Here is a 23,759-nt window from a genome sequence, read left to right as displayed (position 1 = left end):
AAAATGTTTGTTTGAACATGCATTATATGGATTCAGATAGTACAATTAGGTATTCTAAAAATAAAAAGCCTGAAAAATACTTGCATATTAAAACAAAATTATTTCTTGCACATAAAGAAATGAAAATGGTCATTTCAAAATAACCTCCATAAATGAGCTAGTTTCTTTTAAGTTGTAGGATATCTTTGTAGGATAACAATGTTATTGTTTTGCCCCCTAACGGTTTGTTAGCGGGTGGTGGTGAGGTTATAATATGTCCTCTGAGCAGCACTACGTCTTCAGGGCAGGCTGGAAGCTACAATCACGAGACAGACTGGGGCTAGCTCCTTACCAGGCTAACTTCAGGAGAAGCAATAAAGTACTAGAAGCAATATGAGAGTTTACACTGACGTTACATTCCATCACTTGGTTAGTAGATATTAATGCTGCAATTACATTTCTGATTGGTTGGTAAAGCTAATCTTAACTATATAGCAATAGCAAAACCTACAGGTTCTTTTAAGACAATTTTTGTTAAATGGCGCATTTAATGACTATGGTGTGATATAGTATCACCCGTGAATGGTTTTAATTTAACTGCAAATATCCATTCAAATCTCCAGCCCTTTATAGAAATTCCCTCTATCACACACAAGTTTTGCCTTTCAGTCACTAAACTTACAGGATAACAATCTAAAATGCAGTTACAGCTTAGAAATTTAAAGCCATAAGATAAAGGGAAAGTAAAAGGATGACCTGTAGGTAACCTCAGCCTGTGGATGCCTCCAAACCCCTTTACCCAAGGCTGGGATTAATAGGTCAACCAAGCAGCATGTATGAAAGAGAACATGGACACATCTTGTCTAATGAGGTGCATCACAGGAAACCTAAGGTCTCCTCAGAATAATATACATTTTGTCTGGGAATTTTGGCATTTAAGCAATTTGTAGAGATTGAAAAATATATTTTATTTGGAATGACAATTTTTCTTATCCAAATATAAAAAATATAATAATACTACTACTACTAATAATAATAATAATACAAAAAACAATGCAAAGTTCAACATTTTACCTTTACTTAAGTTGATAAGTCAGTCAACCGTTTTGATTATCAATAAAGTCCATCAGTTTTTTCTATTTCTTATTTTCTATTCTTTTAATGAAAATACTGTAGGTAAGTTGCAGTGCGAGTTGTGTAAAACGTATGTGCAGCGGCTGATTTCTCGTAGGCTTTTCCTGAAAGAACTACAAATATTCATTCTTTATTTATTTATATTTGGAGCTTTATTTAGCTTTACATATATGTTGAATTGCTTGTTGAAATATTTCACATGTTGCGACTTGACTGAAACTAAGACGTTGTTATCCTTTTCATTACATGACATGGATTTATCAGGAAATGACCGCCCATAAATCTTACTTAGGTCAACTAAATAAATAAGACTCAGTGTCTTTCAAACCTGAATTTAACTCGCGTCATGCCATGTCAGCTTTGAAACCTCCTTTAGACCTTAAAAGCCCCTGGACTCAGTTAACACAAGAAAAACCCCCATACTACACACACACACTGTACAACAGAAATCTAGCAATATGCCTTCATGTGCACATTGCTTACAACTGGTTTTGCTTTGTTTTGCTTTAAGATTTTAATTTAATAAATAGAGAGGGAAATTTGATTCATCCACAATACTTTACTAGTCACAATCTTACTTTTTTCAGTGTGCTTGCAGTGATTTCAACAAACTTACCCAGTATAGTGCAGTGACCTGGACTGCATGAAGCACTAAGCCTCCACCTCAGGCTCAGATTAACAGGTCAACACAGACTCAAGTTAATGAGACGAAGCAGCACTTTACATACCACTGGTGTTTACAACAAAAAGGGAAGGGGGGCAATGTGTGTGTGTTGTGTCTGGTTGGTGGGGGCTTTTCATGAGCAGGTGAACTAAAGTACAGGTGAAAGTTGAAAAGGCCAGGGAAACACAATATTGCTACTTGTGATACAGAGAGGTGAAACGGGGGGCAGCTGAAGTACAAAGAATAGTGCATAAAAGGTTGAAAAAGATTATTTCGGTAATCCCTGTATTGGTGAATCTGCCATCAGCTTCTAGAACAAATAAATACCAATTGGTCCCCTGTTTGTTGTTAGCATCTGTGCTGTATTTAATAATGGAAGAACCAGTGCAGGAAAAACACATTACACATACTGGAAGATGATTTGGATAAATCTGGCAGATAATGTGAGCTTTAAATGAAATAACGACGAACGTTTACTGATAAGTCTGTTTAAACAAGTAACTTTAGCTCAGGGAGAAACTTTACCTGTCGTAGGTCGATGAAGGCCAGCTGGAGTGTGTCTCCTTGGAAACCAGGGACGGGCTCAGAACTGGCAAACACTGAGAAGAAACAAAAAAAATAACTTAAACTTGCAGTATACAGTACACAAAGCTAGTGTCAAAAATTGCAGCTCCAAATCTTCTTTTTAAACTCTGAGCTAAGTCACGGAAGGAACAAACATCAGATAATAAAAGGCCAAATATGGTTCGTGATGGGCCACGTTTCACACTGATTAACGAGTTTTGCCACTCTTCTTTCACTAAGTCTAAGAAGACAATTACAGTACATTCACGAAAATATCTGCATTGACTGCACCAATTACATCTATGCATGCACCTCAATGCACATTTTAACTTTCGCTTTCACACATGTTTAAAACAGACCTTGGAAATGTGTTTTTCATTTCAGTCAGAGATCTAAACAAATCAATTAGTAAATCAATTAGAAATAAAATGATGTCTTTCCAGCTTTGTAGATGCAATCTAAATAAACCTAAATATTACACATATTTATACTCACATTCACACTGAATGACATCCAGGTTGAATTGCTGAACGGCTCCCATACTGATCTGTTTGAGTTCCGTGTCCAGCAGCATTTGCATCAGGGATGTGGACAGATGCTTACAGGCTGACATACAAGCTGTCTGGGCCACTTTACCCTGCAGAGAGAGAGGCAGCAGGAGGGAGAGGTGTAAAGACATATGGAAGAGATGGAAACGTGTGGGAAAGTTTAGGATGGGAATGAGGAAAAAGAATGAGGAAACAAAGGGAGGGGGCCATTGTGGACAGAAATGATTTGGTCAGGATAAAGCGAGTAGGAAGGGCAGATGAGTAAAAAAGGAAGAGAGTGAAGAGATATAAAAGAGATAGTTTGAGGCAATTGGCAAAGGAGTAAAAGGTTAAATGGCAAAAGACCAGGAGAAAGGTTTGTGAGAAGAATATACAGGAGAAAAATAGATATAGGGGATAAAGAGCAAGGATGATAAAATATAATTCAGCGTTAGGTCTTGGCTTCACCTTGATTCTAGATTTAAAAAAATGAAAAGCAATCAGCAATTTATAACATCTACTCATTAGCCCAGGGGTAAGGAACATATGGGCTGTAACGTTTTTTGAAAGAACACTGGGAAAGTGAACAGCCAATTGCCAACCGTCTGTTAACAAGCACAGACAAACCCCCCCAAAAAACCTCTGCTCCAAACATGCTGAGAGAATTTTCCTCAGAAAGGGCAGCACAAGACTGGAGTCTAGAGAGGCAGCACTCACTGCATGCACAGTCAACCTACTCTACAGTAAAGAAATATATATAAATCAGAGCCGACACTTAAGTGGTGCACAAAGCTTTAAAAGGCACTTATTTGTATCAACATTATGCATGATGTTGGAAAATTCACAATATGCTTATGTATGTATGTATGTAAGTGAGGTTTTACTGGCACAATCAATAGACTGTATATAAAGACAGATGACAACAGGAAATAACATCAATGACCACTGACCATTGATACATGTAGATACAAGACATACATCTGTGGGTCAGAGAATGTTCCTAATTTCAAATTGTACATCTGTGAGTCATTTACATGAAATATGTTATAAATTAATAAAGAAAAGCTTTACCAAAAAGGTATGTATAATGTGCTAAGAGCTGGGCGATAAAACGCTAAAGATAAATATTGCAGAATAACTTTTCCTCGATAGAAATATAAGACATGGACGATAAAACTCATACCCATCCGTGTTTTGACAGACAACAAGGACAGCCAATAATAATAACTAATAGCTCCGCGCGAATTCAATCATATGGCTGGAATAGAGTTAAAGCCATGCCAGGTTAGGTTGACGCATAGATTACAGAGCATAGAAGTAGCAGCCGGCAGCAGCACACGTGCTAAAGTGTGGGCTATTGCAGTCGTGCCTACCAGTATATCAGTACATTAGTGTGAGTGAGAGCGAAGAGAAAATGACAATAGAAATGTTAACGAAAACTCGAACGAAGAAAACACCCCCAGCGAACACAGATCAAGGCTCAAAAGACGAGGACATTGTTGAAAAGAAGGTTAAGAGGAAAATGAAGTGCAGATACTCTGGGTACTTTGGTAATATTGTAATCTTTTTTACCATCTGAAGCAAAAATTACTGAAATCGTAATTTGATTTATATCGTGATACATATCGATATTGACTGGTATCGATATGACATATCGCCCAGCCCTACATTTACTAACTTATAAATAGCATTAACAAAATAAAGGACAATTCATACACTTCAAAAGATGAAGAAGTTCCCAACCCCTGGACTAACGTAATGAACAGCTACTGTGCAATAGCAATCCTTTCGCATCAAACAATTCTTATCTATACTGGATATTTTTAAGACATTCAACATTTCACGTGTCACGTATATATAATAAAGCATGCTTTGATTACTGAAATCTCTCACTATGAGATATAACACTATTTACGGTGCCATTCATTTACCAAGATGTGTTATTTTATAAACATCAAACACAATCAAAACCAGATTCCAACACATGCAGATGAGGCACAACACAATGTCAATCAATAACCATACACATACAATGCTTCACATACTTATACAGCATCATGTTTACAACTCCAAATTGAAATTGAATTGTGAGTGTTTCCATTACTTGATATTCTTGACTTTGCTCTTTATGTGAGCAGTCAGGTTTTAACTTCAAAGTATGAGTTAAATGTTTGAGGTGAACAGGGACAGCAGATCAACACAAGTCATTCTCATAGATATTCATGCAATTATTCTCACATGGGTTATGTGGTGACCCCGATGGCAAGGACAATTCAGCCGTAATGAAAGTCATATTGAAAAATAGCTTCTTAAGGAAACATCCATATTAAAATTATACAGTCATTTGTGTAATCAAAGGTATATGAGTGAGTGTTTAACTTCCTTTGTTGCAGCCCAACAACATCTCTGTTACTATCCTTCATGCTGATAAGTGACTAGCAGAGAGACAGCAGTGATAAATGATGAGCAGCATTAAAACCTGCTTATTCAATCTAAATGCTTTTTCCTCCTTAGATATTTGTATTTATATTTTATCTGTTGCATGGTTGAAAAATCGTCCACTCGCTCAAGGTGAATCCTGTCGATGAGTTTTTACAAGGAGGCTGGTTGACCAGTCTACCCCTCAGCCCCAGTAAGTGTGAAGAAGAACAGAGAGCACAATATTTCCTACTGTTCTCTTCACTGTGATCTAGACAGAAAGCTTTACGAAAACAAACAGCACTTTTTTGGTGTGATGTTTTGGCGTGTAAACACCTTTTACTTGCTGCCAACTTGCCTTGGCAGCAAGTTGCAATAAAGACAAATTCAAATTGCAACAGCGTTTGCAACTTTTCCAACTCATTGTTGAACATGTGTCTCCTCTCCTGCTTATCTGTATCAACCACTGGGGGCTGAGCATTTTCTCAAAAGCATTTCTATGTGTGCTTTTACTTCTTCTTAGAGTACCACAAACTGTACAATGACGTCATATGAAAACAAAGGATGTACGATTAAAATACAATATGCATCCCAAATGCTTTCACTCAATAGTTATATAACAACCTTTCATATCTCACCCATATCTGATTAGATAAAAAAGCACAGGAATTAATTGAGGATTTAAAAAATGTATGTATTAGTTGAATAATAAATAGCTAAAAGCTCAAAAGTAAATGTTAACACTTTTCTCCAAGTGTTTTCACTAAGTGTTACAAAAGGAGCCGAACCAACCGGAGTAGTGGAGCTTCCACTTTCAAAAATGAGCATGCTTTTCATCTCCCCACTGCCTGTCAGATGGCAGCACAGTTTTGTAACAGTCAGGCAGGAATACTCACCGACATCGAGGCATGGTCATTGTTGTTATTCTGAGCAGACAACCCCAAACCAAGCAAAAATGGAAGAGGGGGAGGGAAGGAAGGAAGGAAAGGACAGGAAAAGAAAGGTGGCAACAATAAATGGACTGGAGGAGGTCAATTCAACTAGCGATATTTTGCATGCTTAACAATTCAACATAATAAAGGAGTAAAGCAAATCAGTTCAAGCACAGTTCTACTGCAGAAGGTGTGGATGGGAGACAAAAGATATTCTTGGGAAACATAAAACTGAGTTAAATTCGGACAGGGTAGACAGGAAAGCAGGCAGGCGCTCCATAGCGGTCCAACCAACAGGCTGCAGCTGGCAGCCAAACACACATTTACTGACCAAGTCCTTCAAACTTTAGTATCTCCAAATGTGCCTCATCCAGTTGTAGATAATGTCATGGCACCCTATGAGTCAGTAACAGCACTGTTCCCATGCATAACCACAGACAACCAATGCAACACACTCAGTTCAACTTCAAAGTCACAAAGTCAATTCACTTTCAGATAGTAGACACACTTTAATAGGGATGGGATGTAGATAGCAAGACAAGGATTGATGGAACACGGAAAGAAGGAAAGAATTATCACATTCCTATTATTCAAAGCCAAAATCAAAAAGACAATATCCCACAGAGAGAGGTGCCGGGTTCAGTGGGTCAAAGCTAGTAGGGGGATTAGACCCACCGGAAGGTGTGTGAAGACCTGGAAGGTGGACCGCAGGAAGTTGATCAGGTCCATGAGGTATCCAGATGCACGACCATCTGACTCACTCATGCCCCATTCATAGTCTTCAAGCTGGATAAACTCATCAATTTTCTGGTTGAGTTTGGTATAGATCTCTCCCTCTGCAGCATGACGAGCGTCCTGAAAAACATTCGCAATTTGTCAGACTTGAAAAAATCCTTTGCACAAAAACAACAGAAATAGTGTTTGTATAAAACCATTTGGTATTCCAACAACAAACTGCACAGTTAACAAAAAGACAAAATGAGGACACAAAGAAGAGTCCACATTCAATTTACCTTAAATGTGGATAAGCCATAGAGTCTTGTGGTGTGTACCGTTTCAGGGGAGACATTGGTGATGTTTGTTATAAACTCCTCCAAATACCTGCAGGCCTGCTCCAGGTGGGTGGTATTTATGATGATCTGCACCAGCTATAGAAAGAATGATGCAATTTGAGACGTCACATATCCCAACCCCTGTTGCTGTGTGCAACTGACTAGTAAGAGCAGCGTTGTTCCCACCTCAGTCAGTCCTATGTGAGGTTTCTTGATGAGGTTTTGCAGACAGCTGCTGAGTGTTCTTGTCAGCAGCAGGTTGGTGGATTTCCGCAGCATGTCATCAATCTCTGTTGAACTGGATACACAAACTAAATTTCAGTTCTCAAGGTGCACAACAAAGAGATATATAATCAGGCAAGACCCAACGTATATGGAAGTGTTATAGTTTCCATCATGAATAACTCAAACTGAGCAGAAAGTAGTTATACAGTGACATACCTGCGGTGTAGTGACTCCGAGAACTTAAGGCTGGCATAAATAAACTCTTTGACCTGTGTGTAGATCACAGGTACAGACTGGGACATTGGCAGCTTCTTCGGAAAGTCCTGCTGCATATGGACACAGACACACGTTCCCAAAACACAGAACTGTCATTAAAGGACTCACTAATTAGTAAGTCATTTTAAACTCTGCTTCTAGAGATATTCCGTTTTTTTTTTATCTTTAATTGAAATAATCAAATGACAATTCATTAAAAATGCTAAAACTCAAGTAGTTTTCTGTGAATTACGAAGACTGCCACGATCATATAATGAACCAAAAATATTTTAACACTTGCTTTGTGAATATTTGCTCTTAACTATATTTGTATTTCTCTGGTATATGTCTATATGTGTGTAGAATTAAGTAATAAAACCTTTTTTGATGTAAAGCTAGAGTGTAAGAGTCTTTGGTACTTGAAGTTGTTACCTTCTCTATCTCGGCATCATGGAAGGGAAAGCGACTGACAACCACTTTATACTCATCCTCTGTCTCCACTGGGATGGGACTGTAGTTATCCGACTCAAAGATCTCCCTGTGGAAAAGAACACTGTTTAGTGTTCGTGTACACTTACATTTTTGGTATGAGTAGTGGAACTTTCTTTATTTCTTTCTTCTACACAATCTGTTGTTCTAAAAGTAGTTTGTTGTGTTTCTGGTGGTTCTCATCAAATTTCCTCCAGAGACGACAACATGCATTGGATGTATTATCTTGTAGTAATCAGTGACAACAATCACTGCCAATATTTAAACAACGACAACAATAGGAGAGAAACACACCTTTATCTGACAGCTTTTGTTATTAAGGAGGGACCTCAGCTAAGATGGATAAGTAACAATCTTTTAAGACAAACAGATTAAACTAATTTAATTTATCTAATTAAAGAACAAATAAATTATTGAAAGCAAACTTTTTGTGAGAATGAGAAGTGTCGTGGGGGCCAAATAAAGCTGTTCTTAATACCACATGTGTTGTTGGAGATTTGATCTATTAAGAGTATGAGGAAAACATATGAGGAAACAACACAACTGCATGTTTTTTTCAACACAAAATTATACAAATATCTCTCAAATAAAATGATGGATAGAAATAAAATCAGAGACTGCGACACATCAGCAAAGCCCACCTGAAAACCATCGCCCACTTCTTCAGCAAAGTTTCATTGTACTGGTCTCTGACCTCGAAAAGCAGATCAAACAGGCGGTTCACTGGGAAACCATAATCCTGTTCATACACACACAGACAGTACAGGAAACAAAGTGTGTTCATGTCAGTTGTTCTAAACACTTGAGATTCAGAAGCTGTTCAAATGCGGTCGGGCTCTGGACCAACCTGTAGTGTGTCAGCGAAGATTACTATGAGGTTCTTCAGCTCCAGGACCAGGTCTGGGTCCTCACAGTAAGACTGGAGATAGATAACAAATATTCAGCATCACTTAAAGTATCTGTGAGAACAGTAGCAACAACAAGATGATAATTTTTGAAGAAATGCTAATAAGATTTGTAAACTTCTAATTTACAAAGAAGTATCTAGTGAGGTCACAATGACCTTTGAGATATTGTGTTCATAAGACTGAGACAGAGAGACAGGCTTACGCAAGTACTGACGGACAGACAGGCAATACCTCAGACAACATGATGCCTCCAGCTCAAGCTTTTTGAGTGTGGGAGCATTTCTATTTATTCAACATCAGTCATTGTGAATTAAGTCACAAAAAGAAAATGAACATAACTACTCAGATTAGCTTACTGTCTTCCATTTCCCTGAACTAATCATCCAAAATATGAGACAAGGCAGTGACTGTCCAATATTTGGATGTCTGTAATAAATGATTACTTATTACTCATATAAAAAGACTGATTCTGTTAATCTGCAACTTGCAGACAACTTGTAAACTAAAATGAGTTAGTATGAATTTTTTAGGGGTATTATGCCACTATGCTTTTGACATGCTTTTGACATTTTTTACAGTCATTGAAACACTGAATAACAATGTGCGTGACCATCAGAGTGATTAGTAAAGCTGCAGCAGTCAACCCCCAGGTGCTGCTTTATTACAAATCAATAACAATCAACTTGAGCAACATTAACTTCCTTGAAGTCAATCCTTCACTTTTGGCCTTCCATGTTATGCTCTATCAATATAAATGACAAATCTTGGATTGCAAAATCTACCAGCAATGGTTAAAGCTCAGCCAACATCACTCATGGTCACAAAAATGTACCTTACAATGCACGATATGTTACCCCTGACATTTTATAAGCGTACTTATCATGGGCACTCGATGTTCAATCAAAAGGAATGGAAAATGGCAAAAATGCTAACTATGTAAATTTAAGTATTTATTATGTAGGGAATATTGACTGCGGCAGCAAAGTCATAGTTTCGGACTCAGCTTCATTGCAATGAAAATTACCATTACTTCAAGTAAGAGTCAAATCTAAAAAAGTTGTCCTTGTTAAGTCAAGCTGCTTTTAGACATGCACTGAACTCTAGAAAACCTCCAGACATTTTGCGGAGGGGCTGTACAGACATTTCCGACATGACCTGAGTGTAAAATCCAGAGAATTGGCAACGGAGTTTACCCAGAGTTTGCCTTTTACACATGCACAACACAGCGGTAGGGTCTCTGCACAGACAAGTTCACAACAGCAACAAATCCTCTGGATTATTCAGGAGAGAGCTGGAGCAGCATATAGCAGCAGCCGGAGGCAGGAAGTGACCTTTAAACTCTCACTTGATTTTCTTGACAACAACAGACGACGGTGTCTGTATTATTATTATTATTATTATTATTATTATTATTATTATTATTATTATTATCATCACCACAAACTCACTTGACATCTTCGTCTGTGTCTTCTACGTGTATGTCTACATATTTTTAAGTGGAGATAATTTTTTTCTTTTTGAGCTTGTCTTTTTTTCGTCTGTCACGCATTAGAACCCGTCATCAACCCCATCCCCACTCGCTTGCGGTGATTCCAGCGGGGGTTCCCCTGACTTTATACTAGAAGGCCAGGTCAGAGACGGCCAACTTTCTCCAGCCAGTCCACTGATATAAAGTCTGCAGAAAGTCCAGAGGAGCCAAAGTGACAACACAGCAGGAGATCCTCTGCAGGATAATGGTTTCAACACCCCCACGTGACGGGGCCACTGATGAAGATGGCAAGAGAGCTTTTGGTGATAAGGGCCGACGCATGGTCGACACATGATCTTCGTAGCACAATTAATTCATTACATTCTGCCTCTGCCTGATGAACCAACCTTCACCTGAATGCTCCGTAGAGTTATGTTTTCTTGTGAACTTGTCTGAGCAGAGAATCTCCCGCTGCATATGTGTGAAAGGAAACATCCACAGAAAGTCTGGACCCAATTCTACGGACAGTCTGTCCGCAGGTCATGTCTGAAAATGGCTATAGTAAAAGCTTTACGGAAATAACAACAGTCCCTAAGGAGGAAGGGGCTCTATTTTTCAGGAGGATGGAGTGATTTATGACCCTGAGAGAAAAAGAGTTGAGTGTGTAAATCAACCGAGTCAATTAACACAACCTGAGGTCTGATGTAAAGCAGCGGCTGCCAGCCTCTCTGTTTACTCAAACACACACAATCACGTCAACAATCAGCTGGAGACTCCACTAAACAGCAGCACATCACAGCAGAAGCAAGGATGTACCCTCCCTATATTAGTCCACGGCTTCCATATCATGATCAATACTGTATATGAATATGGCATAATGTTTCAGTTCTGCAGGCTGCAGTATGTAAGTGTATTATTTTATTTTGATGTTATTACTGATGGTGCACAGAACTGGTAATAGTGTATTTAGAGCTTTTTACAGATCAAATCCTGGGAGAACATTTAACATTTATTACAGGATTCAACACAAAATTCTCTGTATGTTTACAGTGAATTAGTGGCGGGCTGGCTTACTTTTTCTCTGTGGGCTGACAATGCAGTGGCTCTAAGTGCAGGAACCTGTGTGGCACTGCCTGAACTGTGGCCCAGCAGAGGGGCTGCAAGCCAGGGGGGACATAGGGTCTTTGTTAATCTTCTCATCCCATGCTGTGTAGCCCATTCTCTGACCTGTTAGCATAATCCTCTGAGTCATTTACAACTGACTGGAACCCAGTGGTCAGGAATATGCCTTCTTAATCTGCTGTTATTGTTGCAATCTGTCTCTCATTAAGGCCCCAATGACCTCCTCTTTGGCTGCATGCGTATGTGTGTTTTGACCTCTTCTCTTGAGAGTGACATCAGTGGTGTGTATGTGGGTGCACGGACCTCCACAGTGTCCTGTTTGTGTGTGTGTGTGTATGTGTGTCAGACTGTGAATAAAGGCTCTTCCAGGATAAATAGATCCACAGCAGGCTCTATTATCTCTCTTAACTCTCAACAGTCTCCTTCTCATTTAAAATCAACTCCCTGCTGGCTGTGTGTGTGTGTGTGTGTGTGTGTGTGTGTGTGTGTGTGTGTGTGTGTGTGTGTGTGTGTGTGTGTGTGTGTGTGTGTGTGTGTGCATGCATGCAAGTTTCTCTTTGAGCACCTACAGAGTGTGTGCGGAGCACAGCGATGATCTTAGACAGGGCCATGTTCCAGAGTTCATCAGTGAAAGCTCTAGTCACCAGCCCATGTGTGGCATGGAGGATATGATCCTCCACAACAAAGAACCTGATGAAACACACACACTTCAATACTTTTATCACAGTTCACTGAAATTGAAACAGACAGAGCTGATGTCTCAAGACTTGATTTGATTGCCTTATGAAACTGAGCTTTTAAAGGTTCAAGGTGTTGAATTTAGTGATATCTAGTGGTGAATTTGCGTGTTGCAGTTGAATACCCCTCACTCACCCTCTCCTTCCAATATTAAGGAGAATTTATGGAAGCCTTCAGTTGTTATAAAAACTCAAAAAGGTGTTTAGTCTGATCAGTCTAGGCTACTGTAAAAACAAATGTGGCGGCCTCTGTAGAAAACCCCGCTCCTAATGTCAATATAAAGTATTTAAATATAAAGTGCTAATTCCAGGGTAAAGAAAAACAACAACTCTTACAATTTAGGTGAAACACACTAGTTCAAAAATCACTAGGATTACTTCTATATTCAATTTCTGCCTATAGATCCCTTTCACCTAAATCTTACAAACTGGACCATTAAGGTCAGCTGAATCTAATATTCAGGGTAAAATTCTGTACAGAAATAGGAAGAACATCTTACCCAACAATTTGATTGAAGTATCTTCTGTAGCCTTCCACTGTCTCATGCTGGATATAAATGGAAACATGCAGAAGAAGCCATGTTAACACAGAGTGAATAGATGCATATAATATTATATAGGTGATCATTGTGTAGGATTGCATCAATGAGCCAGGATTGTTTTGCAAGTTATAATCGCTGTGGGTAAAGTAAAGCAAATTTGATTTGACTATTTGAACTTCATAAATATGCATTATATGTGTGTTGTGATATGTGTTCCTTACCATGTTAGCATGTGGCTGCAGCACTAGCCTGGCCTGTTTTTTCCTCTGTTTCCTGTAGTAGTTTTCAAATGTTTCTCGATCACCCTGTGGACAAGGAGAAATACAACACATTTTAATATCCATCCTGCAAATACTGATGGGGAGAGTTCTTAGCTCAAGGCTGTATTTTTGTTACAAGAAAAAAATCCAAATTCATTTAAGTGGAGAAACAGATCAGTTTAAAGTATAAATCTACAATAATTCTTATTTTTGAAATAAAGTTTTTAATGATGAGAAGTGCCGGTAGCAGCCTCCACTGCATTAAGTCATAGCTCATAGTTGCAGTATATTAGCAGATTTTCGCAGTTTATCAAATTCAGAGAAATGTAGTAATCAGCATACATAGTATACATAGTATACATTTCATTGAACCTTCAACATGTGGTAATGTTATCACTCAAGTGTGTGTGTTTTTGTGCACAACACCTACCAGCACAGTGTATATATGTAAACATCTGTAAACAGGTGAGAAGTCCACAAGGTCCTGAGCTGTAAGAACCTGTCAAACACATATGAGGATATGTGATTACTGTCAAATATTTACTCTACATTGATGCAACAATGTTGTTCCTACAGGAAAGGGGGAGCTAGTGTGCAAGCATATGTATTAGATGTGTTTGGTCAATGCTTTTCTCAGAGGACTCCCTCTATCTGAACTGAGAGCATGACAAATTCTGTAAAGTTTCCTACGAAGCCAGGCACACCAACTGCTGAGCCACTGGAGCTGCTAACAATGAGCATACAAACAACTCCCACTGCAACAGCGAAGCCACCGCACTAAACTTTGTCTGGAGATTTCCGTGTTAGTTCTACATTCAAGGCTGAAGCATTTAAAGCTAACAGAAGTGAAAAGCCATTTTCAAATTTGAAATGCTCGACTTCAAGGCTTCCTCTCTGAGAAAAAAGATTAAGACTGTGTTAACACAACATACAAGAGGGTGAAGAGGAAAGTAAACCCGCTGAATTTGTTTCAAAACTTGTCATCAAGCTAGGTTAAAATGGACCATGCACCCCATTCTTTCCAACCCAACCTGGCTACTGGGCCCAAGCTATCCAGCAATGCACAATGACGTCTAGTTTGACATCACAGGTTTTCTGGTCATCATTTGCTTCAGATGCCTTCCTGGTCAAGCTGTTCGCTTTCTTACAGACCAACATGGGAGGTATATAGTAAAATGGCCTGTGGAAGCATTCATTTTTGCACACAAACATTCCTGAACATTTATGACCCAAACATAGACAAGCATTTGATTGAGAACTCTATAGATTTGTTCACAGCCTCACCCTGCTCCTCCTAAGAATGATATCCAGCTCTAAGAGAGACTCATTCCAAAGAAGAAAAAGATCTGCCCTGTTATAGACCCATTTCACTGCATATCTTTGATAGAAAGGTAATTAGCCAGATAAACAATCCCCACTTATCTTCCAACCCGATAGCTCATCTCATGCAGAAGCCACATTTATTCTACATGTACTGATCAAGGGAAAGCCAATGTAGCATCGATATCCCTCGATGGATTGAAGGCTTTCAAATATATTGATTGACCCTAGATGTTTTTGTCCCTTCTGCCCAATTATGAAGGGCTTCCTATGTTGGGGCACTAATATCCTCCAGTTTACTTTGCCGCTGAGGCCCCCTTGTGGCTGCATATGGAGGCTAACATTTTTTCAACTTGTTGCTGGCAGCCATGTTACTGTAGTCAAAAAATGAAAGTGACGCACCTCAGATGCCACTTCTAAGCAGATTGAATGGGAATAACCGTCCTTGTACATACAAGTCCTACAAATAAGATACTGCATCCAATAAAAGATTTGCAACGTTGAAACCCTTCTCAGGAGGCATGTATTTTTCCAGTTTTTTAACTGGCCAGTTTTGAACGCGCATAAAACATAAACCTGATTAAGACCTGGTAAAAAAACATCCATCCTGAGGCATCCAAACACAAGTGCAGGGATTCTGATTCATACAATTTACAGCAATGTCACTTCTTTAGGATCAGGGAAGACGCACATTAGCCAAGTTGCCTTTTGCCGTACTATCCTCCCTCACTACTCCCCCGCTGGCCTGCACTAACTGCATTTTAACAATAAAAAACAACACAGATCAGAAGTTATAGTGGACCCAACCAGAACTGATAGGGATTACTTTGTGATTGTTTGATTGGTTCTAGAATTTATGAGGCATGCATTTTCCATACACATGATGAAAAAAAGTGCAGCATTAAGTGTGAACACAGTTCATCTGCCTCAAACCACATAAGACGATCAGGTTTGAGGAGGATTTGAATGATCTGGCTTCATAATCCAACACAATAGATTAATAACTAAGTAAAGGTGCTTTCAGACAGGCACTGAACTCCAGATAATCTCCTGACATTCTCCTGACTGGCTGTTTCTTCTGCCAGCACTGTAAGAACTCTGGATCATGTCCAAATGAGCCCATGTGAGAATACAGAAGAAGATCCTCCGGAAGATTTACCACAAGTGTGTGGGCGTGTTGATGTAGAACATCCCGGGATGAAACAGCAATGCCACCTAGAAAGATTTTAAGAAAACTTTTGTTGATAAGGGCTGGTGCTAGTGTCACTGTGCTTATTATGACCCATTAGGAGGTTTGTTAATATATTTATTTTTGGGTTGAGGTGTCATGTTAGGTTTAAAGCGAGGTGGTAGAATAAGACTGACTCTCCACACAGGGGTTGGTACTAACTCACTTTTTAGTGGAAAACTCGACACACCTGAGAGACCGAGGAGCTGTCAGCTGCATAACGGCAGCTGACAGCAAATAGCCAGCCAACAAGCCTCCGGTCAAGACAGTAACTAACCTGCAGATTATTTTCTTCTCCACTACTTTATTATGAACAGGGACAATCCTCTATTACTTGAATCAACTTTAAACAAACCACAGCGACTGTGCTGGTCGAGCTTAGCATGGCTAAAGGGTACGCCCAACAGACCGCGTTATGGTTCACGGGGCCCGCTGGACATCAGGAGGTTCGGCGGAAAAGTGCAAGTAATCCATAATATCCCATGTCAGGTAGTCTTGCTGCACATAGGGAATTGAGGCACATGATTCAAGTAAACTGCATACAGGGCAAGATCTGAATTAAATGTTATCTGGTGAACATCAAGGAGCTAGAGATGAGAATAGGGCCAGCATTTATCAAAGGTGAGCCAGTTCAGTTAGTCTCGTAACGATGTGATCTCAGAATTTATGCATTACTTCCTGCCTCTGCCTGCTGGGCGGCCCCTCTCCTGAACAGCACGGAGATTCGTCTGTTGTTGTGAACACGCGTGATTGGAGAATCTCCTGCTGTGTCGTTCATATGTGCAAACTCGAGAGAACCGGAACCAATTGTATGGCCGCTCAGAGGTGGTGTGGGACACGTGGCCACATTCTTTTTGACTGTGTACACAATTATTCCTTACCTCTTCATCTGCTTCATCCTCATCTCCTGTGTCGTCATCCATCATCAGACCATTGTGAGTGTGTGTTCGTCCATTAAAGGAGTACACAGGCTTGGTGTAGTGACCAATACTGGCCTGCTTTGTTACAACTCTGTTAAAGGTCCTGTGGTGCTGTGCCTGGTGGGACATAACACACCCACGCATGCGCACAGATCATTTAAGTGATTAATAGCTATTAAAAGCCAATGAGGAAATGTTAAAACTCTTTGAAAGGCTCATACCTGTCTCATGGCAGTCTCTCCAACCTTGTCTGAGTGTTTTCGGATGCTCTCCAGGAAGTCCTTGAGGTCTGACATTGAGATCTCCTTGATCTCCTCTCTCAGTCTGGGGAGGTTTTCAGCCATGATTTGACAGAACCTGTACTGGCTGACTCTGTTGACCCAATTTCATTTTGTCAACGTACACTCAAATTCAACTGACATATATTTTTGTATTCAAATGAATGCAAGTCAACTGGAAATTTAACCAAATGAGACCATTCAACCAATAAGGCAACAATACAGTAAGCTGGATTTCCAAACTGATTTAAAATGTATTAAATTTGTTTCTGTACTTTCTCTTCAATACTATTTGAAAAAACCTTAAGAGGATGCTCTTATACTGAAGATAATTTTGAATACTCATGAAATGGCATTATTTCTTCCTTCGGGAAATATAATTCCTGTTGAAACAAGTTAGTGGAATAGGACAATATGCAAAGCAGAATAAGTCTTAGAGCTGCACTAATAAATATACCTTACTCTATTTTTCCCTTCTAAGCTTCTATCAGGTCATTGTTATGGTTTATTGGCCAGAATTTTCTTTTATGTTTCAGTTTCTCACTTAATCAATCCAGTTTCAGCCTGTGTAAGAGACTAACTGGTTAATATTGTAATCAAGGCTGTCATGATATCGGATTGTCATGGCAAATATAACATAATTAAAATATCTACGGAAAGTTTAAAAAATAATAATAGTAATTATATTAGTCAATTTCATGTTAACCAACAGTTGTAACAGTATTGTAAATTGTAGTTATTGTAGTGAATACAAGTTTTGAGAGAGCGAGGTAGACAGAGACAGGGAAATAACTATAACTAATACCTAATACCATCACGTTGATGGGTAAACCAAATAGTTACTCTGCGTCACGATGGAAAGAAAGAAATGTGCAAGACATGCTTCAACATAATCATGTGTGTATTTCCAACATATCAATCATTACTTTTTAAATATTACTAGTATTAGTATTATAAGTATTATAAGTATTGTCAATACCAGGGTATCGCGACAGCCCCCAGCTTAAATAATACTGTTGCTCTGTGTTTCCTGGATCTCTGGACAATTACTTGCCAACATGTTTACCCTCACAACTTTTTTGGTGTTTTCTATTTGTTCTTCAACAAGTTGCCAAAGATGCAATTAATGCAGTCTTTAGATTAGGTAAATGTTATAAAGAGTTTCATTATTTTACCTGGGGATGAAGACCTTCTCCAGCTGCTCCATGGTTTTCAACGCAGCATAGTATCTGCAGAAACAAACTACAAACCATCAGTAAGGTGGCACAGTCATTTTGTCCTTTAACTATTACAGGACAGATTTTCAAATTAGTCTTAAAATAAAGGTCAGGTGCCAATATTAAGTTTGTGAAGCTTGTTTTAGTTTAACTGCCATGATCCTTTTCTTATGCTCTTACATTGTAACATCCATAGTCTCTTTTTCTTTCCAGTCTCCTCTCTGTATACTTGACAAATTGTGTTACTATTCTTTTAAAGGTCCATTGTGTACGATTTAGGTGAAAGGGATCTATTGTCAGAAATTGAATATAAAATAATCCTAGTGATGTTGTCACTAATCCAGTGATTTTGTGGTTCATCTAAATTGTACGAATTTAGATGAACCACATCTAACAGTCTGGGCTACATTTAACAGTAGCCCAGACTGGACAAACTAAACACCTTTTGAGTTTTTATGGCAACTGAAGGATACCACAGGTTTTCTTTCATGTTTGTGAAAGGAGGGTGAGGTGAGGGGTATTCAGCTGCAACATGCAACTCCACCATTAGGTGTCACTGAATTCTACACACTGAACCTTTAAAACGTATTTGCTTTTGTATTTGGATCAGTTAGCAACGTGCTGTCAGACTACATATAAACCAAGGCTTACTAATAAAAGGAATGAAGACTGTAATCACAAAGTATTTGATGCTGTTCTGAAAGAATTTAAAGTACCAGAGAAACAAGCACGTAAGAAAAAACAGATTTATGTCTAATTTATTTAAAAAGTAATCAGTGTTTTAAAAAAAGGTCAAATTTTATTGTCAAAAGTAGGTGTCAAACATATTGGATGAAGGGGAATCATAATAAATAAAATGAACAAAATCAATTGAAAAGCAAGAGCAAACATGGTATCACTAGTCTGAGCTAAGAAACTGTGAACCTACCTGTGGATAAGTCTGGAGAATTGGGTCTTTATTTTACTAGCAGGTAATACCATAACTTTAAATCTCTTTTATAGTTCTATACAAACAATACATAATAAATAATTAATAATAATGAAACCTGTGTTTCATTCTTTGGTCTGTCACAGTGTGCACACATCACCAGGGTTCAGCTTTGGGTCAGTGTGCTGAGCTCCCATCGTTATGCTGCTAGGCAGGCTGTGAAGGGATCTAATTGGTTGGTGAGTGTGTGTAAAATGTGTTTCATACACATGAACAGAAGACAGACTCATAAACTGTACAGTGAAAAGGTTTGTCAGAGTGCATGGCACCAGGACAGAGGACACAAAGGCTGCAAGTGGCAGATAATTGAATAGAATGTGACATGGGCATCAGCACATACAGTTTAAAAATGTGCATTTGAGCAATACAAACTCATTCCAATGCATGGTAACAGTGTATAAGCCATGTCATTACTGCTAAAAGTACCCTCCATGCACACAGATCCCACAGGATGGCCAGCATGGTCTAACTGGCTGTGGCAGAGCTGAAGTGAGGGGGCTTTGTTCTAAACAAGGGCACACTGAGGGTCAATTGTCCTGCCAGTGAATGGACTTTTCCTTTGGTACACACTAATGAACAAGAAAGGGCAATTATTTTCCTGTCTAAAGTGAACTCTCCTCTCCTCTTTATACAGACAGGCATGTAAATGTGGCCAAACATCAAGTTCATGGGTATAAGAATAAAGTTCAATCAAACCCTCAGAGCAGTAGAAGAGTTGAAAAGCTATAGGAAACCTGCATCATGAATACTGGTTAAATAAGATGTTTGATTAGATAAAATTTTATTCAATTAAATATCATTAAATAAAATTATATTAAATAAAATTATATTAACCTCTTAAGAAACGGCTAAAATTGTATTAAAGTCAATTTTATTAAATGAAATGTTATTTGTAAAAGCACCAAATCATATCATACATTATCTCAAGGCACACTAAGGTCGAGACCTTAAAAATTGTAAAGAAACTGAACTGTTCCCATAATGAGCAACGATTTTTGCGACTTTTAAGCGATTATTGTTTTTTTTTTAAACTAGTGTTGCTGACCCCTCAAACGCTTTACAGTACAGGATGTGCCATTCAACCATTCACACACACAGTCATACAGTTTATCAATGGCAGCACTTTGAGGGGCAATTTGGGGTTCAGTATCTTGCCAAAAGGACCCTGCAGCACATCACTGCAGTATGAACTTTATAGCTGTTTATGATCCGCCAGTAAGACCAAAGAAAAATCTCTTGACGACTTGTCTCTGCTGTATCATTAGCATTCTTTGCCTCTGCCATTTTTCTAAGCTTTTGTCCAGAGAGCAGACAGCATTGTCACATGAGCAACACAAGGCACAGCATTGGCTAGTTTACTAACCCCACCTCAGGAGACATTGCCACAGTGTGTACAATGTATAATAACAGACCTGACTAATCGATCATGAAATGAGCTGCCAACTTTTGTCATTCTAACTTGTTGTTACCTTTTGGTTTCCAGCTGCTCCTTCAGTTTGCTGTACATTTCTAGCACTGCAAAAGAAGAGAACATGTGAAAGTGGATAAGTAGAAGGCTTTTTTGGTTCAAGCTTTTATTGAGTTGGCTCCTAAACAACAAATCTGTAACCAAAGTAAATCCATCAATACATTATCTATACCCTTATCCTGTCAGGGTGGAAGGAGAGCTGGAGCCAATCCCAGTTGAGATGGGGCGAGAGGCAAGGTATACAATGGACAGGTCGCCAGCGCAGCGCACAGCCAATATGCAGAGAAAAATCCACTATTCACATTGCTTGCGTTGTCACACTATGGTTGTTACTGTCCACACAAACAGTAAGACCTCATAATTTCAGCTTCAGTTGCGGCATGCATGCAGTTCTTTCCCTCACGTGAGAACTTATCCTTCACCTTTCAGCCTGTGTGCCTGTCAATTGGAATGTGGAGAGTGATCTGCATGCACATGCACCCTGTTATTGCCATGGTTGTATCAATTCTGTGGGAAATGCTGATGTTTGTTATCTCTATATGAAAGCACTGTGATGGAGTGGATAGAGTGTATCTTGCCAGCCTCCTGTGAACCTCAGACGACAAGCGTGTGGGAATATTTGCTGACTTGGGGAAATAATGCGCAAAACTTGCTCTTTGTTGAACAAGTCAAATTTGAGGCAGCACATTTACACTAGAATTAAGTGTATTAATGACCATCATATTGACACACAGGCAGCAACAGTACCTGGTATACAGAGCTGGAGCTTTTCAACAGTCGTGGTCATGTTCCTCTGCTGGATCCGACAGCAGATCACCTCCTGTGTCTGAGCTGTAACCTAAGGGAAGGAACACACAGTGGAAGGAGACAATGAGAAAGAGGCCACCATTGTTGACTACTGGGTCAATCAAGGTCATGTTTGACGCACGACTCTCTTTTCAAAAAGCACAATAAAAACCTTCTGCACATTCATGCATTCAGGCGTACGCAGACCTACCTCCCTCCCAGCTTCTTGTAGTCTTCGATTAGTGTCTGTCACTTGACCCTTTGAAAACAAAAACATCATCAGTTTAAAACAGCCTCTTTTCCTAATTAATGCCTCCTATACTTTTAAATTTCAGACAACTTACTTATTTTATAAAGACTTTATAGTATAAGCTCAGGGATATACCTTATTTGTCAACAAACATCTTATGTTATAGATCAAGCTCCACTGGCTCAGTCTGCAACTTGTAAAGGTCCCAAACAAATGCCCTGGGGTGAGCAACATATCTTATAAACTACGGAGTCCATTTGGTCTGTTTTTTAAGTTACTCAGTTGTTTCTCATAATGAAACATATTTGTGAGGATTTAAAAAATGCTAAATAGATAAATGTATATATTTGTATATATAAGGTTACGTTTGATTTAATGTGAATGTTTACTGTAACATTTACATTAAATAAGGTAAGTGAAGAAAGGACCTTATACAAAATGTATTTAAATATGTTTCAAAGGTAATTAATCAAAATTCTGATACAGAGCTAAAAGCTTAAAATGAAAATGTAAGTGTGGAAATAGCCTACAGTGGAGTTGATGCAAATCTTCAAATGTTGATATGGTTGGTAAGTGACGTATTTGTTGATAGTCTAATCCTATTTTAGAATGTATGAATACCTTTGTTTTGCTTTAACCCATACATGCTGTCACATGTCTATCTGTTCTACCTCACTTTGTCTGCTCCCCCTCTCCATGCCCTCTCTTTTCCCTCTCTACTTCCCTCAGTGCAGCTGCGTAATCAGCTCATTGTCCATGAGGGGTCAAGATCAAAGGCAGGAAAATTCTGATTAACCAGGCGATGGGGACTTGAACCCGGTGCTAATGCACTGAGCCTTTCATAGGGTTTAATGGCTTGTGACAGGCTCTTTCTCACAGATTCAGTGACAAACTTGTCGATTCTGGGTGGGGATTTTTGAACTCTCGGCTCTTGACGCACGGCTGAGAGCCATGACCAAATTGACCAGTCGGCTTTTTGATGACAATCCTTTCAACAGTGAAGCTTTCAAATGAAATGATATAACTATATAATAATTACTATGTCTTACTTCATCATACAAGGGTCCTGTTATCAGCTGTAACCGAGATATTGTAACCTTCACTACAGTAATCTATCTTACCATCAGTTTCTCTGCATCAGTGCGGACTTTGAGGAGCTCTGTGATAGCGTCCACAAAGCCTTGGTGGTGGAAATTGCACATTTTCTCAATTTCTCGGTCATGGTTCCTTATCCTGGCATCCAGTTTTTCCATGAATCGCTTGTGGGCATTGGGCTGGTCATCGTAAATAGACCTGAAAGACACAAAAGAGATGAGGAAAAGGGATAGAAGAAAAGGAATTATAGACTATTACAGAGTACAACTTTCAGAATAACTGTCTGAATGATATGGATTCACATTTTATCTAATCTTATATGTCACTTTGCATGATGGAGGTTCCTCAGCTGCAATAAACAGCCTTGATATGTCCAATCGGCAACATCTATGAGCCAATGGCCTACAGTACTGACACCACCATTCATTTTTCTTGGAGTAACAGCTCCATCTAGTGAAGGCAGGATTGAAATGCTAAATTCATAATGCTGTAAACAGTGTAATTTTGGGATTCTGAACATCTCTGACACTGATATTTGGCATTATGACCTCATATCTAGTTTCACTGATACAGGATAACACATGGGCTCTTATTATTAAAAGTGCCTATACATTTTAATACACTGGAACAGTATTGATTTAGTAGGGTTTTTCCTGTGCAATAGCCAACATTTCCAACCAGTAACCGTTAAAGGACCAGATTAAATTGTTGTATTTAGAATTGAATCGAGTGTCTCCGTCACAGTAAAACAGTACCAACAAGTTTGTATAACAAGGGATTATTTTTAGGCAGCATAAGCAACAGAAGGGATTCAGACATCGCACACCTAAACTGTGCAGCCTCCATAGTCTAATTCATCCTGCCATTGTCCAAAAGGCATAGACCAACCCTAACTTGTTGTTTTGCACTGTTGCTTCATTGAGCAAAATAGTT

The 23,759-nt window shown here is 39.0% G+C and overlaps 1 protein-coding gene across 2 annotated transcripts in view; it reads right to left on the bottom strand.

Annotated features, from left to right (window-relative positions):
- The window catches only part of exoc6 (exocyst complex component 6), a 37,146-nt gene that overhangs the window by 8,731 nt on the left and 4,656 nt on the right, over nucleotides 1–23,759 (bottom strand). Inside the window, exons 2-22 of one of the 2 annotated variants that reach the window (XM_062413876.1) lie at nucleotides 22,853–23,024; nucleotides 21,693–21,740; nucleotides 21,443–21,533; nucleotides 20,697–20,742; nucleotides 18,198–18,251; nucleotides 16,966–17,116; nucleotides 16,706–16,861; nucleotides 13,707–13,775; nucleotides 13,238–13,321; nucleotides 12,975–13,021; nucleotides 12,307–12,427; nucleotides 9,087–9,158; nucleotides 8,881–8,978; nucleotides 8,183–8,288; nucleotides 7,712–7,821; nucleotides 7,457–7,568; nucleotides 7,232–7,366; nucleotides 6,894–7,073; nucleotides 6,183–6,212; nucleotides 2,837–2,978; nucleotides 2,303–2,376 (exon numbers count right to left, since the gene is read on the bottom strand). In XM_062413876.1, coding sequence (XP_062269860.1) covers nucleotides 2,303–2,376; nucleotides 2,837–2,978; nucleotides 6,183–6,212; nucleotides 6,894–7,073; nucleotides 7,232–7,366; nucleotides 7,457–7,568; nucleotides 7,712–7,821; nucleotides 8,183–8,288; nucleotides 8,881–8,978; nucleotides 9,087–9,158; nucleotides 12,307–12,427; nucleotides 12,975–13,021; nucleotides 13,238–13,321; nucleotides 13,707–13,775; nucleotides 16,706–16,861; nucleotides 16,966–17,116; nucleotides 18,198–18,251; nucleotides 20,697–20,742; nucleotides 21,443–21,533; nucleotides 21,693–21,740; nucleotides 22,853–23,024 — 2,098 coding nt within the window. The remainder of the gene's footprint in view (nucleotides 1–2,302; nucleotides 2,377–2,836; nucleotides 2,979–6,182; nucleotides 6,213–6,893; nucleotides 7,074–7,231; nucleotides 7,367–7,456; nucleotides 7,569–7,711; nucleotides 7,822–8,182; nucleotides 8,289–8,880; nucleotides 8,979–9,086; nucleotides 9,159–12,306; nucleotides 12,428–12,974; nucleotides 13,022–13,237; nucleotides 13,322–13,706; nucleotides 13,776–16,705; nucleotides 16,862–16,965; nucleotides 17,117–18,197; nucleotides 18,252–20,696; nucleotides 20,743–21,442; nucleotides 21,534–21,692; nucleotides 21,741–22,852; nucleotides 23,025–23,759) is intronic. The other variant, XM_062413877.1, reaches the window with a different exon arrangement.

The sequence above is a fragment of the Platichthys flesus genome, chromosome 20 (genome assembly GCF_949316205.1).
Source record: "Platichthys flesus chromosome 20, fPlaFle2.1, whole genome shotgun sequence".
Classification (NCBI taxonomy): Eukaryota; Metazoa; Chordata; class Actinopteri; order Pleuronectiformes; family Pleuronectidae; genus Platichthys; species Platichthys flesus.
Note: the sequence above shows the minus strand (reverse complement) of the source record. Positions and strands in the feature narration are given on the sequence as shown.